This window comes from Procambarus clarkii, chromosome 71 (genome assembly GCF_040958095.1).
Source record: "Procambarus clarkii isolate CNS0578487 chromosome 71, FALCON_Pclarkii_2.0, whole genome shotgun sequence".
NCBI lineage: Eukaryota > Metazoa > Arthropoda > Malacostraca > Decapoda > Cambaridae > Procambarus > Procambarus clarkii.
The window spans coordinates 11,359,973-11,372,577 of NC_091220.1; the positions used below are offsets into that span (position 1 = coordinate 11,359,973).

The 12,605-nt window shown below is 43.7% G+C and overlaps 1 protein-coding gene across 13 annotated transcripts in view; it reads right to left on the minus strand.

Moving 5' to 3' along the window:
• LOC123745528 (uncharacterized) overlaps positions 1-12,605 on the minus strand; it is a 103,184-nt gene that overhangs the window by 81,326 nt on the left and 9,253 nt on the right. For all 13 annotated transcript variants that reach the window (XM_069312003.1, XM_069312001.1, XM_069312002.1 and 10 more), the window contains exons 2-5: positions 10,883-11,002; positions 10,218-10,376; positions 4,806-5,036; positions 1,376-1,705 (exon numbers count right to left, since the gene is read on the minus strand). In XM_069312003.1, the coding sequence (XP_069168104.1) occupies positions 1,376-1,705; positions 4,806-5,036; positions 10,218-10,376; positions 10,883-11,002 (840 nt within the window). The remainder of the gene's footprint in view (positions 1-1,375; positions 1,706-4,805; positions 5,037-10,217; positions 10,377-10,882; positions 11,003-12,605) is intronic.

The following is a 12,605-nucleotide window of genomic DNA, read 5'->3' on the forward strand; positions in this document are numbered from 1 at the left end:
GTGTATACACTCTTCAACTTTGTCACCTCAATTCTCGTCCTACGAGATTAAATTTGGTATCATTGCGTTCGCAATAGAATTCTCTACAGCACTAAATGCATATAAACTCCAAAAGCCCGGCTAATTACCCACAGCAAACAGAGAAAGTGCCAACGAGTTACGCGGGAGCGCGCAAACGCGATAAAATGTTTTCACTATTTTCACTCTGCTCACCTCAATTTTCGTCCTAGGTTTTTCATTTTGGTCTCAATGGGTTCACAATAGAATTCACTAGAGGAACATTTGCATATAAAATAAAAAACCTGGTCACGCTCCAACCGCCGACAAGTTGAAGACGGGCCACGCGTTAGCCGCGAGTGAGTGCTCAGCCGCCTTCCAGCTACACTCCCAATTCCCGCCCTTTTCAAGCCTTTCTTTCGCAATTTTCTTCCTGGAAGGGCCTTGTTCATGATCACTATCCATCGTAGAATAAGCGTAGATAGTTTCTAAAGCCGCAGTAAGAAATATAGCCATGGAAAATAGCCGAAATGTTCACACGTTTGAGATGCGAGGGGAGGCGACATTGGTCACAACAGTGGAGCGAAAACAATGGGCCGACGGCGTGTGCCGAGCTGCCTGCGGGCCACGAGGTGCAACAAGGAAAATAGGAAGACATCGGCGCGCATTTTAAAACCAGTCCCAAAAAAATCAGATAAAAACCTGATTTTTGGCGATTATTTAAAGTGGATGACGCAATGCTGCGTCATCCCCGGCATTACCGACAGCAAACGGATGATGCAATGCTGCATCATGCCCGGGCGAAAGTGTTAATACTATTTACTTTTGCTGTTCTGTGTTTATATTTTTTTTAAATATTAATATTTTATAATAAATTTTGCAAAATATTATGTCATATTTAAGTTCGATTACAAATTTTTTAGCATTGTATGATAGTTTACGCTTTGATTGGGTGGATCATAAATGATGATAACGCCACTTCCCGACGCTCGTCCTCGTTGATGACTTCGATGAACATTCCTTGCTATAATTTGTATGTTCCACTGAACAATTTGAACCCAATACAATATCTTCGGACCTTTCAGGAATTGTTTAGTGGGGTTTGTTAAGAGTGATGATGACTATCTGCTGGCATCAGGACATGCAAGTACAAGATTTGGATCAGCTGTTCATTTGACTTACCAGCCCCCCAAATCCACCATTTTAAAACTGATATTAAACTCTGTTTTATAGGGTATGCATTTTTGAGATATTACACAAACACAGCAAAATAAGAATTTGTCATCTCTTCAGGGGGATTATTTTGTAAAGTTTACATATGCAACAATGTTATGAATTAGGAACCGAGTACTGTATGTTGTAACAAATCAAATCTAACCTTTATTAGATGAATTCATATCACCACCGGATCTGTTGCCTCCAAGGTTTCTATCACTAGATCTGTTGCCTCCGTGGTTTCTATCACCAGATCTGTTGCCACCAAGGTTCCTATCATCACCAGATCTGTTGCCACCAAGGTTCCTATCATCACCAGATCTGTTGCCACCAAGGTTCCTATCATCACCAGATCTGTTGCCTCCAAAGTTTCTATCATCACCAGGTCTGTTGCCTCCAAAATTCCTGCTATTCATGCTGGCCAAAGCAGCTCCCACACCACGATGAATGGCTCCAATGTTCTCAGGGATGGCTGCAACTTTCTCATTCTCACCTGGCAAGAGGAGGGGAGGGGGAATCATTATAATAAACAAAAATATTAAAAGCTGAAAAAGTCATACACATTACTTTAAATAACTCGGAGTAGAAGCAAGCCACACTTCCTGTCAGGTTCTCCAGCCTGGGTATCTATCTACACAGTCATTCACATTGCTGCACCATCCTTGTTATCTTCCTTCTCAGTGTCAGACCACCTGCTCAAGAAAATTATTCCTCATAACCTAGATGACTCAGCAGGGTTGTGTGATCCCATCTTTGTAAAATACCCCCACACAGCCGGATTTCCTTGAAATCTTAGCATGCAAACCAGTCCCATCAAAAGACAAAAAGCTATTCCGGTGGGATCCGGTTTAACATTGTGTAAACAATTGGTTGTCATGAGTTATTATAATTTCAATTTCAATGTAAACTGAAATGTTTCTTTCACTGAAGAGAAAGAAACTTACAGCTTTGTTCAGAGCAGCAACATCTGGCCGTAATGTTGCTTACCTCATGGACTCGGGTGTTCTGCATGCAAGAGATTGCATGTGAATGCAACTGACAACATAATGGGTTAAGGCCATCCCACTGGTTTTCATCTGGTACCGTCTCTCTTCTTAGCATGAAGAATGTTATACATGAGTAACATGTACAACATTGGGCGAGACAAAATTTAATTTTTGACGTTTGTGTAATTAAAATTTTAATTAAACTCACAGCCAACATGTTCACATAAACAGTAATGTTAAACTACATATATTTTAGCTCTTCTTTTAGTATCAATCTACTTTAAAATCAATTAAAAAAAGAATATGCAGATGATACTACCAATGGGTGAACATCCCTAACTATAACTCAGAGTCACCACCAGATTGATGGCCACAAGTCTTGACCCACTATCTGCCTCCCTCACAAGGTGCCTTTAACAATTCCACAAAACTACACAGGAATGAGAGGGGCAGCACTGGAGCTACTGAGGAGCTAACCAAAGAGGAGCATTTAGCCAATGGAGGGAGCCGGTCGGCCGAGTGGACAGCACGCGGGACTTGTGATCTTGAGGTCCTGGGTTCGATCCCAGGTGCCGGCGAGAAACAATGGGCAGTTTCTTTCACCCTATGCCACTGTTACCTAGCAGTAAAATAGGTACCTGGGTGTTAGTCAGCTGTCACGGGCTGCTTCCTGGGGGTGGAGGCCTGGTCGAGGACCGGGCCGCGGGGACACTAAAATAAGCCCCGAACAAGATAACCTCTCAAGATGGTTCATTTCTAGGTTGCCACTCATTGGCTACCTGTAGGCGACTAACAATGGTCCCTCAGAGAAGACATGGGAGGTGGCAGAATACCAGGACATGGGAAAGAAGAGAGCCCTCAAGTACAGAGTAAAGCAGAAAAATGGCCAAAAACCAGACAAGCTGCTCTGGGGAAGAAAGGAAAAAAAAAAAAAACATAGGGTGCCAACCCAGCATGGCCGACAACATCCACAGTCAGCAGATGCTGCTGCCTGAAAAGAAAAGTCGTACCAACCAGGAACTGGCCAGTCAAGAGCCCAGTGGCAGAAGGCAGAATCACACAACGAATCAAATGCTGTAGTATACAATATAGAAGTGGAACATATAGACTGCCACAAATATGCAGCATAAATAAAAAGGAACAAAGAACAATAAAAGGAAATCAAACTTAGTGAACGTCCAGGAATACCTGAATGAAACAAATGAGGGAAACCTGCAGAGAAGCACGCAAGAGCACACATTGCGTTCAACCCGTCCTCGACTCAAGTCCATTACATTCAGCGGTCAACCCTACAGACGCATTCATAAATTTTTACGTGCTGTTCAATCAAAACGGGAATTTTCTCAGATATGAATTAATATTATAATATATTAGCATATTGTACATATATATATGCATAGGTTAGGTTAGGTGTTTAGGTTCTGTTGGTGATTATTTGTATTTGTAGTACGTGGATGAAGCATTTACAACATTGTGGTTCGAACAAAATTCGTCAGTGAAGCACTTGTTCCAGAAGTGTTCAAACGAAATCGGTTGTGAGTCCAACCTGTCCTCTTAAAAATAATGTCGCTTTTAGCCGTTTGCCCATATGGCCGAAAGTGGACGTAATTTCAAAATTAAATTTTTCAGCAACAGTTAGATAAGGGTCCTCTGATAGTTTAGGTGGGCAGGAAATTCTTATAAGGTTTCAAAACGTTATGAAAAACATTAATTGAAAGTTTCCTCTCCTAACCTTTCCGAGTAAGCTGGACGATTCAAACAGAAAACAAGACAGTACGTCACTTTCGTGAGCCAATTTCATTTCAAATTACGTTCACTCTTGGCCATAGCGCGCATACAAGCCAAAAGCGACTTTATTTTTAAGAGGACGGGTTGGCGAGTCGTGTGTAAACTATTTTTCATTCATAAACAGGGGGTTTGGCGTGTGCATAGAATCACTTTTGGGTCTTTGTTTGAAGGACGGGTTGCTGCATTATACGACAGAGTACTGAGAAGACAGGACAACACGAGCGTAGCTCTCCTCCTGTAACTACACTTAGGTAATTTCTGTAACAAACCCTGACCAACATAAGCCATTTCTTTTTATTGCCAAACATAAGCTTTAAAAGATTCAAACTGACATATAAAGACATTCTTTAGATATTGCACAAATGCAGCATAGGAATTTATTTTTGTGAAAACTTTAAGGTACCTCTGATCTTACATTACCTTAAGGTGATCAGCAAGTTAAGCTCCTCACATTTAGAGGAAGGGGGGTCAGGTTTTTGACCCTTAACTCTCATACTGCTCCCATTGCCCTTTAGTAATTGGGCGCATGGCTCCAGTTACTCGAAGGCAATTTTCAGTTTGAAGATTTGGAACACGACCCTCTAATATTTTCCATATATTATGGAGTATCTTTCACACTTGAACTTCAAGGAGTATAGTTCGAAGAATTTTAAACGGTCCCAATAATTTAGACATTTTATTAAAAACATTCGAGCAGTATAAGTTCTCTGCATGTTCTCCAGGTCAGTAACTTCTCCAGCTTTACATGGGGCTTTGGAATTTTATATGTCACAATATTATGAACATAACCATTTGTGCAGTAAAGGAATCAAATCTAACCTTTATTAGATGAATTCATATCACCACCAGATCTGTTGCCTCCATGGTTTCTATCACCAGGTCTGTTGCTTCCATGGTTTCTATCACCAGGTCTGTTGCCGCCAAAGTTTCTATCATCACCAGGTCTGTTGCCTCCAAGGTTCCTGCTACTCATAGTGGCCAAAACAGCTCCCACACCACGATGGATGGCTCCAATGTTCTCAGGGATGGCTGCAACTTTCTCATTCTCAACTGGTGAAAATACAATAAACAATGATAATTCAAAATCTGAAAATGAATGTTATCAATAAAAAAAATTACAGTAGTTATAAAATTTAAATGCAAAATTTTTAAATTTTAACAAGTGCAGTATTTAACACTTCCGTTGCACAAGTAATACAGTGATGATTTAAAGTACTGCATAAGATTTAAAAGTCCTGCACATACACAGAGCTCACATTTGCTTCCTCAGGCCACCAGCAAACAAACACCATCTTGGAAAAAGTTGTGAGCACCCCCTTCCTGAATGTGAGCACCCCTTCCTGAATGTGAGCACCCCTTCCTGAATGTGAGCACCCCTTCCTGAATGTGAGCACCCCTTCCTGGATGTGAGCACCCCTTCCTGAATGTGAGCACCCCTCCTGAATGTGAGCACCCCTCCTGAATGTGAGCACCCCTCCTGAATGTGAGCACCCCTCCTAGATGTGAGCACCCCTCCTAGATGTGAGCACCCCTCCTAGATGTGAGCACCCCTCCTAGATGTGAGCACCCCTCCTAGATGTGAGCACCCCTCCTAGATGTGAGCACCCCTCCTAGATGTGAGCACCCCTCCTAGATGCGAGGGCCTCGGTATTGAATCAGCAACTGTGGGAAATGCATCCTACAGTAGCTCACAGCATCACCTGCAGCTTGAGCCCACAGCCTCACTAGATTATGAATAAATTATTAACCGATTCTTTTGCTATGATAGTGTCATAGAAGATCCTAACGGTGATAAAGACTATGTACAAGGTTCAGTTATCACTAAACACAATGCTGGTGCTCACTGATACAAGGCAGACATTCACAGCAATCGGCTACAGTCTCGGGAATTTACACTTCATGAAACGTCGTCATATGCTCAGTTAAAAAAGAAACTTGCAGAAATGATTCATATTCATGATTTAGTGTCCAGGAATCTGATGATAATAGTGTATACTAGCATCTAGTTGGGCTGCGGGGGTTGAGATTCTGTGTCTGATGTACATTGTACATAATGATGCAATTTGATGATGCTGCATCAGGTTACGTCGTCTGCTGGCATCGTTTGCCAGTAGTGCATGTGGAGTTATGCTGTACTTGGATTTCACTACCACACCCACCAGAACTCCTTATTGGTTCATTATGGTGCATAAAAATGTAGATAGTATATAAAACATGTTTATAGTGTATATAATGGCAAAAACTGTATGCTTTATTGTCCAAAATATATGGCACACATATTAGTGACACAAAAATATATATATGCATACCTATGATGTATATACATGTTTTGCAAACCAAATAACAATAGTGACAGCCAGTTGTATCATTGCACTTGAAAAAACCATGGTAAAACATTAGAAGTACTACAGTGGAACCTTGGTTTACAAATGCCCTGGAGTACAAATTTTTTGGTATACGAAGTCAAATGCATCGTAAAATTTGACCTGTGTACGGTTTGCTTCAGAGTACAACTCGTTTGTTGATACTTGTATGGGTCAGGAGCGTAGGTTCATTGTTTTTCAACTTTTTTGGTTTCTGAACAGAAACGTTCTTATTATATCACACCATGGGTCCCAAGAAAATCAGTAGTAAAGTTCGGCCTAAGAAAATAGTTGTGAGGATGACACTAGGAAAAAAAAAAAAAAATAATTCATGAACATGAACACGGTTTGTGTGTGGTTGATCTGGCTAGGAAAATGTGTTCAGTATCAGAAGAACTCCAAAGTTTTGCTGAAAAGACTCACCCAGATAAAGCTGTAGCAGGCCATTGCATTAACCCTTTTAATGACAAATGTGATGTCTCGATCGACAAAGTGTTAAAACGTCGAGAAAAAGTGTCGCTAGACAGGTTTTTAGTGAGAAAAACAAGCAGTGAGCCACAAGCAGGTCCTAGTGGTATGCTGGCAATACATAGGATAGAGAGTACCCCAGAAGTCCTCACTGCCTGATATTATAATGGAAGAAGACTCGCCTTCCAAACAGTAACACCTCTCCTCCTCCCCCCCCCCTCTCACTATCTTCCATATGCCAACAAGTCCTCAATAAAGGTATGGTACAGTAAAAAATATGAGTAGCATTTTGTATAGAATGTATTTTCACATTAATATTTTTGGGTGTGTGTAACGGAGTACTTGAATTTAGATTATTTCTCATGGGAAAATTTGTTTTATGTATGAATTTTCAGTGTACGATCCGTTTCTTGGGAAGGATCAAATTCCTAGACTGAGGTTCCACTGTACAAAGGAAATATTATATATTCAATGCGAGAAGTTACAATTTTGTGTAAAACATGCAGAGCTAGGCTAAACTCTGACCACATGTTATACGAGATTATCACACCCAATTACTGCAAATGTATATACAGTAGTTATATGTAGAATGTGTGCAGAGTAACAACAGCGAAAACATGTTCTATGTTGTAAGCATATAAATAGGTAGAAAACCAGCGCTGAATGTAATGAAACGCCAGTTTCTGGGCGAGCCCTGGAGGCTCCCTGAATCTTACTGATCAAGTGCCATATTACTCGAGTCATCAGTCGCAGAGTTCTTCATTGCCTACTGGGGACCAGAGCCAGAAACTGGCCTCCTCAGAGGTGCAGGGAGCAATGGCCTATGAACACTTTACATTGAAAATGTCATACTTGCCACTGACCAGGAAAGGCACCCATAGAGATAGGCGAAACAAAACAGCCCACTGTCTGGTTGAAAATTGTGACCTATGTTCGCAAAAGAGCAAAAGAACTCGCCCATAGAGCAAACAAACAAGCAAAACTCCGTCCAACTGACTCCCGCTCATGGCAGTGCCACCCCCTCCAGCAGGGTGGAGGGGAAGCCATCCTGGGTATGCCGGGCCACCCCAGTCAATTCTTTGAATGATGAAAATCATCAACCGGAGGGAGGGTGTCAGGGAGCTTCCGGGGCTTACCCAGAAACTGTCTTTTCATACATTCAACGCTGGATTTCTATGAGGAGCCGATAGGGCTCCTCGATGCTAACTACCCACAAAGAAGAAAAAATGGGAAATAACCAGGGAGGCAGCAAGCAGCCCCACAGTTCTCAACCCAACAAAGAGACAGCCGTCAGTAACAGAAGCCCAAAAGTGACAAGACCGTAGAGGGCCCAGGAAATTCACGAGAGCAAGCTGGCCAGAACCTTGACCGATCTCCAAAACCCCCGTGTCCGATTGCCGAATGACATATTCCCGAAGACAGCCAGAAGAGCTGCCGATACCCCTAACAGCAAGGGCATAAGGGTAGACCGCAGGATGACTAGACATAAGGACACTGTGGATGACCAGAGACACACGAGCCCTGAAACAGGGAACCAGGGAAAACCGGAGAACCCAGAAATGGCCACAGATAGAATCGGTGCCCCGCAGGGAGCAGCGCAAAGCAAATACCAGACATTGCAACTTCAGCTGCACCAAACATCCACGACTAACGGACATCTCCGGAAGCCTACCATCTCTTATCTTCGCCAGAAAAGAAGGAGCTGGCAGCAAATGAATAAAATGACCACTAGGACCAAAAGAACGATAACACTTACCAAAAAATATCACAAACAAGAAGGTTCTGGCGGCGCATGAGCAGTCCGGAGATGAAAAAAAGCACAAAAAAGTTTGCGAAACAAGCCAGAAGTGACATCCACCTTGAATGCAAGCAGCAGCAGCTCCTCCAACGCCTCACGAGAAGAAGAAATAGTAATCGGCAAATGATGCCAAGCCAGAAAAAGCCAGAAAGAGGGGTCGGAACTTTTCCAACCCAGATGAAAAATGGCGGAAAGCCTGCCAAGAAAGCCATATTGCTGCCGAGAAGAAAACCACAGATGAGACTATCAATTTAACCACCTGATTATCATATAATTGGCAACACATGCATCAGAAGAAAGACCAGAGGCATATTGCAGAGAAGGTTGAACCAGCTAGAACTTCACTTGGCCATCCTGCAGAAAGGAGCCCTGGAAAAATACCCGGGTTCAGCTGGAACCAAGGCAAGACCGTCCACAGTGGGGCCATGGGGCCAGGAGAGCAACCCTCCCTTGAGAGTATTCGAGCCGAGCCAGAACCTGGAGCAACAGCCAGACCTGGGGGAAGAGGTACAGGAACAAGACCCATCCCAACAAGTCCTGCCGAAAAGCATCCACCACAAGAGCTTCGCAGGGAAGAAAAGGCATTGACCACACCGGTACAAAGATGACCACCTAAGGGCATCCGGATGTCCAACAAAACCAATGGAAGGAGCTGGCGTTGACCATCCACACCGAGGAATGAAGCGAGACAGCCTGTCTGCCAGGACGTTGGACACTCACTGAATGTGAACAAATGTGAAGTTCTCCATTCCTCAAATTGCAGAACAGGAACTTGAGGCCGGAGGTGACCGAGTTACCGCCAGCACATCAGGTTGAGAATTGAGGTGGTGGACAGCCGCCTCACCCTCCCCCTTGTTAGGAGGGAGAGTTATGCTTACGAGAGGGAGTACTAATTTTGTGTCGAGATGCCAGTTTCTACTATTTTCTGTTACTTTCTTTTGTCTAGAATTTCTTAGCTTTTCTGGCTTTAGATAGCAATTTTACCGGCTAGTTGTTTGTTTTGGTTCGCCTATCTTTCTGGGTGCACACCCTGGTTGATGGGCAGAATATGACATACTGGTACTTTAAAGGTAAAATGCTCTGACGCCATTCCTCCCTGCGCCTCTCTGCGGGAACCAGGTTCTGGCTCATTATTCCCGGTAGGCTGAGAACTCCAGCGAGTGATGACCCCAAACTAACACAGTACTATATAGCACATTAGTTCGAATAGCGTCAGGGAGCAGACGGGGCTTCCCCAGAAAAGATTGAGGTACTAGAGAGAAACCAGCACCAATCATATAAATAGAACACAGCAGGCAGGTGTTTTCTCTTAATTTACTTCTAACATTTACACACGTAATTCTCAAGGACTAACAACTGTTCTACCATGGACTGACATGTATTCTCCCATGGACTAATTCTCTTATGGACTAACACCTGTTCTTTTATGAATTAACACCTGTTCTTTTATGAACTAACACCTGTTCTCTCAGACTAACACCTATTATCCCATGGATTAACACCTATTCTCCCGTGGCCAAAAATCTTACTTACACTCTTACTATAATGTTTGTTAAAAAATAAAACACTATCTAAAAATAAATAATAAATAGAATGAAATACCTTCTTTTATGTCATTGCTGTCCTTCCTTTGACTGTTTGTATTTTTGTTGTTGACATCAGAGGTATTCTCTTCCTTAGAGTCATCCCATTCTGCGAACTCTTCAGATGATTTTTCCTCGGGTTCCTCATCTACTTCTGGGTTTGGCTTGGGGGTATCCACTGTAAACATTCGTTGAAAATTAGGGTGTCCTATTGTCCAAATGAATGTTACAATTGCGGGTACATTAAATATACATTTACAGGAAAATGTGGGAGGGGAAGAGGTTGCCAAGGGCTTGATAATTCAAACAAAATCCCTTATGCAACGAATTGGCCTCACTCCATATACAGTACAGCTGTTTGTTCAAGCAAGTTCACTGTATATGGTTCAGAGTTGAAACAGATTGTACAAGTTATTTGAGTGGGTATGGACATTGAGTGTATCAGCTTTCAGGAGTTCATGAAATAATGGATTTTTGTTATTTTGTTGACAAAGGTCAGTGCTGAACGTTATCACCTAGAATGATGTGACTTATTGAGACGTTGATTAATACCTAGACAAATTTGACAAAAAAGGTACAAACTAGAGGTAGTCTGGTATGAATATAAAATCAAGTACTGCATGGAACTTGAAAAAGGTTAGCAAAGATGATCACTGATACCAGTCTCTAGCATGACAGTCTCACCTTTTGGAGGAGTAGCAGGAGGCTTCTTCTCGGGAGGTTTACCAGCTCCCGGCCCAATTTTCCCAGCACCCATGTTGGCCAAAACAGCCCCCAGCCCACGTTGGACCAGCATTTCCCGAGCTAAAAGAATAAATATTTTGTTTCAAAAATGTTTTTTATAAATGTCATTAAATTCCATAGTGCACAGTCCACTCCAACCCATCCACCTGTTTAAATAGTTCTTTCTGTGGAGAGCCCCTTCGGCTTCCCGGAGGTATATTGGGGTGATGTGCATATATTAGACTGAGGCGACAGCAAATCGATGGAGCTCTAGGCCTACTGGGGACCACAAGCCAGAACCTGCCCCCCCCCCCCTCAGAGAGGCACGAGGAGCAATGGCCTATAGACACCCCTCATGTAATTGGAAGCAGTCTATATCTGCCATCTACCAGGTCAGGCACCCAGAAAGGAATTCCAAAACAAACTACAGCTGGTTAAAAATTACAAACCGAAAGCTGAACTAAAAGGACTAAAACTAGAACTAAACATGGAAGGAAACGCGAACTAAAATGAGCGCAAACTAGCAAACAGAACTTCCCAATCAAAACCAAGCAAACAAACATGACGTCACCACAGCCACCACGCCGCTATCTGTGCAACTCCCCCCTTCCTGGGAGGGGACGGAGGGGGGGGGGGGGGCAGACCTCCCTCGCTGGCTACTTAACCCCAGTTCACATGTTGTGATGGTGGCGGCAGTCGATCGACTCTGGCTCCATGCTTTGAGCAGTGCTGCATAGCGGTGTTGTTGGTGTGCGAGCCAGGAGTAATACCAGAGTACTGGGGCTGCATGCACCTAGGACCACCTTCCCTAGGTGCCCTGTAAGTACTGCCCTTGAGGCTTAGGGTTAACTTCCACGAGGTGTTCGGGAGAGGCTACCTCCGTGAGGTTCTGTTGCTGCTCGGTGATTGCCTGCCCTTGGGGTTCAGCTGGGGTGGTTCTTACTCCTATTTGGCCATGGGTAGGAGGCAGTATCATCGCTCGCTGGGGCACGAGATACTGTGCAGCTGTCAGATATACACATAGCGGCCGGTTCTGTTCACCTGGAGATGATGTGCTTTTGCGGGGGATTTCTTTTTTGTTTTGCAGATAGAGGTCTGCCTGGTGTGGCAGTAGGACCACTTGTATGATTTTGGTGGTCCTCTGCTAGGTCCCCGTGCTTGCACACATTGCAGGGGTTCAGCTTTTAGTTTGCTTGGTAGCTCTGGGATAACCGGTTAGCATTACCTTGACTGGGCTTCCCTTAGCAGTCAGCCTAAGGGCCTTGGGAGTCCCCATTGGGGCTCATTGGTCCGATGGAAGAGACCTCAGAATCTCACCTCGCTTCGTACGAGTTTGAAGGTTGCTCTGTCCCCTTGTCTCAAGGGACTCACTGTCTTTGCCTCCGCCATGCTGCCTGTTGGGTCAATGACACCTTTGACCCGGAGTCCTGAGAGTTGTGTTCCTTGCTTGTACTCCAATTCATCCAGTCCACTGGAATTGATATTTGGGTGCAGGCTGCTTCAGCATTGCATGTGTAGGTTAGGTTGTTGCAACAAGCTAGGTTGGTTGCCTTTCCAGATGCCCTGCAGCAGTCCCATTTTGGTTATAGAGACCCAGACTTGGGGGTGTTAGTTGCCTCGACTTTGGTTTTCTCCATGCCCCCTTATCCTTCCCCTGCTGTGGTGGTTCATCCTGAACCCCCCC